Source organism: Drosophila gunungcola, assembly GCF_025200985.1.
Source record: "Drosophila gunungcola strain Sukarami chromosome 3L unlocalized genomic scaffold, Dgunungcola_SK_2 000003F, whole genome shotgun sequence".
Classification (NCBI taxonomy): Eukaryota; Metazoa; Arthropoda; class Insecta; order Diptera; family Drosophilidae; genus Drosophila; species Drosophila gunungcola.
In genome coordinates, this window is record NW_026453179.1 from 628383 (window position 1) to 635387 (window position 7005).

Below are 7005 nucleotides of genomic sequence, written 5' to 3' on the forward strand. Positions count from 1 at the left end.
CTTTTATTTTCCTTTTCTACATTTTATATTCCATTTGAGCGTTTTTTTGAGAAGCCGGCGCACTTGACGTCGATTTCCTCGGGTTATAATTAGCCAGACTTATCAATATCAACGTGGAAAAGCAGTCTGAGTCGCCGTCGTAAAGATTTACATAGCGAACGGGTTCCGTGCACTTGGCGTGCATCTATTGGCAATTAGCACCGAATTACAAACTGGTTAACAGCCAGAGCCAACAAAGTGGAGAAGTCTCCGATCCGTGGGGCTCATAAAATGGGTTCGGCGCGATGATGGGAACAGCAGTTTGGGAGAAGTTTTCGAGCGGTCAACATGAAGTCGGTTGTAAGTCGAGAACCCATCTTTCTAGGTGCTTTCCTGCACCTAAATAAATCGGGAATTAAAAGCAATGATTAAGGAAATTAGTTAACTTCATATCCTGCTCAAAACATTACAGTGTTTGATTACATTAAATTTGTTTAGGGTGTTTTTTTTTTAATTAATTGAATTTACTTTTTTCAATCATTTTGTAAAACATATTCAGTATCTCCACATAAAAATCTTATGTATATTGCTGTGTTAACTGAAAAGTAATATAAAGTGTCCAAAAACAAAGTTCTTTTTGTAACAATTGCGTTTTAACGAATGCATTTAATTGTTCCTCATTTCCTCATTTATTTTTAGATTATTCTTTTGGCGTTAGTGGCCTTTTGCCAAGCGGCACCTTTGGATGTCAAGGAGTCATCCTCTGAAGCTCTCTCCAGACCCAGTCCCATTAGTCCCGATGTGATCAGTGATCCCAAGCCCCCGGCAAAGGTCGTCCTGCTGAAGGATGCACCCGTCCTCAACCGTGAGAAGCGCAATGAGCCCAAAAAACCCGACAATGCGAAGGCCCATGAAGCCCCTCAGCACAACAATGATGATGAGAAGCCCATTCCACTAATCTCTAAGCCCCAGGAGAGCCACCACGAGGATCACCACAGCAAGCACAGGCGGGAGGCTCATCACGAGGAGGGTCACAAGGAGGATAAGGAGGAGGACCTGCCCGCGTCTCTTGTTCTTCCCACGGATGCCCACACCGCCGAGCTGCCCAAAAAGCAGGAGAAACGCGAGACTGTGGAGAAACCCGCCAGCGTGAAGGCCCGTGAGTCCATCCAGCACAATCCCCAGCACTCCGAGGATCTACAAAAGGCCATTGAGTCTCTGACCGCAGGAAAGGCCACCGAGCAGCGTCATCAGCGCGATATTCCCGTGCCCACCCAAACCAAGGCCACCGCCGAACCTGCCGCCGCACCAGCAAAATCTGAAGCCGAAAGCACCACGCCCTCATCGGTCCACCATCTGAATATCCCACATCCCATTCCGGTGGCCGAACTCTTCGAGAAGAATAGGCACTCGGAGAAGACATCCTCCAGTTCCGAGGAAAGCAAGGAGAGCAAGGAGAAAGTCAAGGCCTAAACTTAAGATCCCGAACTTGCTAATTGAACCATCACGATATTTGTAGTCAACGAAAATGAACTAAAATAAACAAAAATATTTACATGCTTATATAAAAAGACTGTATGCTATTCAAACAAAAAATATATAGGGAAAAGGAAAACTTTTAAACTTATAATTAGACCAAGAAGTTTAAAAGATTAATATATTTATTAATGATTAACAAAGAACAAAATATTGCAGCAGGGTATAAAGTGACTATTTCGGATAAACTCTCAGAATCTTTAAAACATTTATTAATAATAATAACAAAAAAGAGAAATTTCTATTTAAATACATGCAGCTATTTGTTGTATTTTTGCACCTAATACGAGGTTTAGTTTTTATTTGTTTACATAGTTAAACAATCGCATCTCTGAAAATCATATCACCATAATATTGACTTTTTAATTGCAGGCATAAAAAAGTAACATTTACTTGTGTAAAGTCAACGAAAAACATTACGACTTAATAACAAATCCAAGTTTTAGTTTTTTTAAAAAGTGTGTTGTTTTTGAATGCTTACATAAGAGCTGTTGCGTTAATTACTCTTTGAATATTTATGTGATACACTAACTACTATTATATAATTATAACATTATAATTTTTTCCTCCTAAGTTTTGGTTTTGACTAAAAAGAAAATAATTTGGTTTACTGAATTTGTGTAAAGGGCTTCCCCGTATAAATTAGAGTCTCGTTACTGCGTACTACTTGTTAAAAAATAAATTGAACGTTTGCGTAAGCATCTTAACTCAATTGTTCACTTGAGGCTTTCATATTGCTAATGAGTATGGTATAAATTATTAGAAAAATTACAAAAATTAGTCAAGCCCTTATTAAGCATTAATTTTATAAGTAAAATCTTACAGTTTTAAAAAATATATATTTTAAATACAGATTTTTAAATATTCCTCCAATTTAAATATCTTATTTAGGGCTTAAAATTGTAAAAGGGATAAATAACAATAGTAAGAAATAAATTGCAATTATTTAATATTATGTAGATGAAATTAAAATTATAAGAAATCTACTTGATAAATCTTTTGACAAATGATGTTTTTATTGCATTTATAAATGTTTTAAAACCAGACAATATTAAACGTTTGAAAAATAAGATTTTCCTGCCTCAGCTATGTACAGTAACAAAAATTAAATTGTTTTTAAATAAGTTTCTACAAAATATTTTAAAATAAAACCCGAGAGATTTGGAACGATTTCCAGATTGTATTCTACATGGCAAATTTATGAGTTTAAAAGCTTACACAAACAACTTTTTGCTAATTACTGACTAAACATTTATGAGTTCCCATTATCTAACTAGTTAGTTTTCCCTTTTTTATATCACTTCCTCGGCAGCTTTTTCCTGTGATTTCCCGAAGTAATCGTCTGAATTGTATATCTCCACAGGTTGATATTCCTCCTCGATGAGATTGGATCGTGGCAGAGAGTTGGATGTTGTGGGTTCGCTGGCACTCAGCTTGGCCTTTAGGGGTTTCAGGAGAAGTCCTTTGATGCTGTAGTCCGTAACATGGAGCTCCTCCTCGGCAATATCCACTGATCGCTCAACTTCCGACAAATTCGCCGTAACAGCAGCCACAAATTGTTCCAGACTGTCGATCCTAGTTCGTAACTCCTCGAAACTCTCTCCGAATCCCAGGATACTGCACACATTGTTGGCCATCATGCCAGTGGACTCGGCACGCACCTAAAAGTTAATAAACAATCTATTTATCAAATTTAATTTAAACAAAAACAACAAACCGAAGCCAGCAAAGTTTCGAACTCATCCAATCGGGCCAGCATATCGTCTATATTCGTGCAGAGTGGGTTTATCTCCTTTTCCAGATCGGCACTCTGTAGGATTTTGGCATAATCACGGGAAACATTGTTAATATCCGCCTGCATTTTGTCAGTTTTTATTCAAATATTTGTAAATAAAAGCAACAATGTTTTCTTCTTTAGCCCAAAACAGTGTGTGCATATAAATGGCGGGAAAAAATAGTTAAGGCGTTAGGTGATTATGGAAATACTTAGGTGAAAGCGATTATTGACTTGGCGCGAAAAATATATTTATTTTTAAAAAAGTCCACAAGAGCGCTTAAAATTAAATTAAAATTTAAATTATAAATCAATTTAAGAGCTGTTGTTTTTCAGCAAAGCTAATTAGAAAAATTTGATGCCTTACGCCTAAAAACAAAATAAATATATTTAAATGGTTGTAGCTAGTTTTGCGTTTAAATAATTTACATTTCAGACGAATAGAAAACAAATAAATAACTATTTAATTGCTTTCAGCTAGAAAAAGTGTTACCCCTTTGAATTTCCTAATAAAAACTGGTCTGCGATTGTAGTGATGGACAAATCTTATACCCTGAGCACTATCGTGAACACCGCTCAAGCCTAAATGTTCGATATATCGATACTATCGTCAGTGGTCAAACCTGCTTTATTTTATTGATTTTGTGTGGGAAATTGTTAGATTGCACCGGAATCGGAGGATTATGAGCGGCTACCGAGGCATCGGGGGCGGGGGATTCCCCTACCGCAAGTCAGCGAGTTCCGGCAACAACATGAACGCCGTGCCCCCACCGCCGGTGCTGAATGCCCGTGGTTATGTGGGTTCCCGAGGCGGAGGAGCATCGCTTTCCAGTGGAGCCAGCCGTGGCGGGATTACCGGAACCACTTCATCGATTTCCAAGCACGGCTATTCCACTCTGGACTCGATTAGTCAGTATACGAATGCCACAAATCTGGTGGGCAAAAGGAAACAGCACACGGATGACGAATACTTCGACGACGATGATGAGCCCAAGGAAAGGGAGCTGGAACAGGCCTACATACCGGCACCGGGATCCCCGGGGGCACCGGGTCCGCCAGCGAAAAAGCAAGAGGATTCGGACTCGGATGAGGATCCCCTGGAGCAGTTCATGGCCGGGATCAATCAGCAGGTGGAGAAGGAGAAGCGCCAGCAGACGCCCAAGCCGCCAACTCAAGCTGTGCGGGGCGACATCGATGACGAGGACGACGAGGAGAGCTACTATCGTTACATGAAGGAGAACCCCAATGCCGGGCTCCGCGACGAGGGATCCGACCAAGAAATCGAGTACGACGAGGATGGCAATCCCATTGCCCCGCCCAAAAAGAAGGACATCGATCCCCTGCCGCCCATTTATCACTCGGAGATCGAGTACGAACCCTTCGAGAAGAACTTCTACACGCAGCACGACGACATAGCCGCCCTGGACGAGGATCAGGTGCGGGAACTGAGGCGCACGTTGGGCGTCAAGGTCACCGGACCGTCGCCACCCAAGCCGGTCACCTCTTTCGGTCACTTCGGCTTCGACGATCAGCTCATCAAGGCGGTGAGGAAGGCGGAGTACACCCAACCCACGCCCATCCAAGCCCAAGCTGTGCCCACCGCCCTGTCCGGCAGAGATATCATCGGCATAGCCAAAACGGGATCGGGCAAAACAGCAGCCTTCATCTGGCCCATGCTAATGCACCTGATGGATCAGCGGCAGCTAAAACCCGGCGATGGACCCATAGGTTTAATTCTAGCACCCACACGCGAGCTGTCGCTACAAATCTACAACGAGGCCAAAAAGTTTGGCAAGGTGTACAACCTGAATGTGGTGTGCTGCTATGGCGGCGGCTCCAAGTGGGAGCAGAGTAAGGCTCTGGAGCAGGGAGCTGAGATTATAGTGGCCACGCCCGGCCGAATGATAGACATGGTCAAGATGAAGGCCACCAATCTGCGGAGGGTCACCTTCTTGGTGCTCGACGAGGCCGATCGCATGTTTCACATGGGCTTCGAGCCGCAAGTGCGCTCCATTTGCAACCACGTGCGTCCGGATCGCCAAACCCTTATGTTTTCGGCCACCTTCAAGAAGAGAATCGAACGTCTGGCCCGGGATGTGCTCAGCGATCCGGTGAGAATAGTGCAGGGAGATCTGAACGAGGCCAACCAGGACATCACACAGTCCGTGTACGTCTTCCCCAATCCCCTGCAGAAATGGAACTGGCTGCTGTGCCACCTGGTGAAGTTCCTATCCGAAGGCAGCGTCCTGATCTTCGTGACCAAGAAAGCGGATGCCGAAACAGTTTCCAACAACCTGTTGGTGAAGGAATACAACTGCCTATTACTGCACGGCGATATGGACCAAGCGGACAGGAATAAAGTCATCACACAGTTTAAGAGAAAGGAATGCGATATCTTGGTGGCCACCGATGTGGCCGCCCGCGGATTGGACATACCCCATATCAGGAACGTGGTTAACTATGACATTGCCAGGGACATTGATACGCACACCCACAGAATCGGAAGAACGGGCAGGGCAGGCGAAAAGGGTAACGCTTTCACGCTGGTCACCGATAAGGACAAGGAGTTCGCGGGACATCTGGTGCGGAACTTGGAGGGCGCCGACCAGCAGGTGCCCGACGATCTTATGGAGCTGGCCATGAAGAGCTCCTGGTTCCGCAGTTCGCGTTTCAAGCAGGGCAAGGGCAAAAGGCCGACAAATACACACACTGGTCTGGGCTATCGGGAGAAGGGAAATGGAGCAGGATTTGGCTCGGGTGGTGGAGCGGATTCTGGAAACAGTGCGTCTGCCCATAGTCCAACCGAAGGACCCTCAAGCAAATCCTCTGCCAGTGCAGGACCCGCCACCGATCGCTATGCAGCCATGAGGGAGGCTTTTCGATCGCAGTATAACAACCAATTTCGAGCCTCCAGCGATCGCACTTGGGAGAAAACGCTGCCCGATTCGGGAGTTTTTGCTGCGCCAATGGCACCTCCTCCGCCAACATCGTCATCATCCCAGGGAGCTTCCTCCTCGTCCAGCAGCAGCAACCAGGACTCCAAAAGGGCCAAGAAGAGCCGCTGGAATTGAAACTCAGGCTGCTACTTGGTTTATTTCTCTTCATATTATTTAATGTGTATTTGCTTTTGTTCCATCGTTTAAAATTACAGCTTATGGACTAAATTTAAACATATATTTAATCAGATATATACCATGTTCATTCATAAAGATTACGTTAGTTAAATACTCGTATGTACAACTCTCTTCCTTCGCAGCCAGATCCAGCGAACGATCCCAACAGATCCAAATAAAAATCTTCATTAATTGTAATCATGGTTATGTGTATTTTATTTTGAATAAAATCACATTTGCGCATCCCAACTGCCTATCGATATTGTTAATCGTTAATCGTGTCGTTTTTCATTAAGCGAGAGAAGAAATCGAACTGGAATATCGAGATCTTGAAGCTAAATTGTTCGTTAATCATTATGAAATATTGTTTTACAATGAAACCACTACGAATTTTGTTTTGTTTTTCTTTTTGTTTTCGCTTTTGGATATACGTGTTTATATAATAATTTAATTACGTGTGTTCTTGATAACATTGAGAAGAGATTGAGATTCATTTAACTACCACATCGAGGCGATTTTGCGTAAATTGTCGAGTTTTTCATTCGTTTTGTTAAGCGCTGAACTTGGGAATTAGCCTGGGCAAAGCTTAAAAATTTCGCTATA

The 7005-nt window shown here is 43.2% G+C and overlaps 3 protein-coding genes across 3 annotated transcripts; 2 read left to right on the top strand and 1 right to left on the bottom strand.

Moving 5' to 3' along the window:
• The first annotated feature begins 182 nt into the window (after window positions 1-182).
• LOC128258520 (lysine-specific demethylase 9) lies at window positions 183-1562 on the top strand. The gene is made up of 2 exons (XM_052990165.1): window positions 183-339; window positions 679-1562. The coding sequence occupies exons 1-2, from the start codon at window positions 328-330 to the stop codon at window positions 1450-1452; spliced, it is 786 nt and encodes a 261-aa protein (XP_052846125.1). The 5' UTR covers window positions 183-327; the 3' UTR covers window positions 1453-1562.
• A 950-nt stretch (window positions 1563-2512) lies between these two features.
• On the bottom strand, window positions 2513-3460 carry LOC128258526 (biogenesis of lysosome-related organelles complex 1 subunit 4). The gene is made up of 2 exons (XM_052990175.1): window positions 3233-3460; window positions 2513-3176 (listed from the first exon to the last, which is right to left on the bottom strand). Exons 1-2 carry the CDS (start codon window positions 3374-3376, stop codon window positions 2808-2810), a joined length of 513 nt encoding a protein of 170 aa, XP_052846135.1. The 5' UTR covers window positions 3377-3460; the 3' UTR covers window positions 2513-2807.
• A 408-nt stretch (window positions 3461-3868) lies between these two features.
• Window positions 3869-6651, top strand: LOC128258517 (ATP-dependent RNA helicase DDX42). Its single transcript, XM_052990163.1, has one exon. The coding sequence runs from the start codon at window positions 3973-3975 to the stop codon at window positions 6358-6360; it is 2388 nt and encodes a 795-aa protein (XP_052846123.1). The 5' UTR covers window positions 3869-3972; the 3' UTR covers window positions 6361-6651.
• Window positions 6652-7005: the final 354 nt, after the last annotated feature.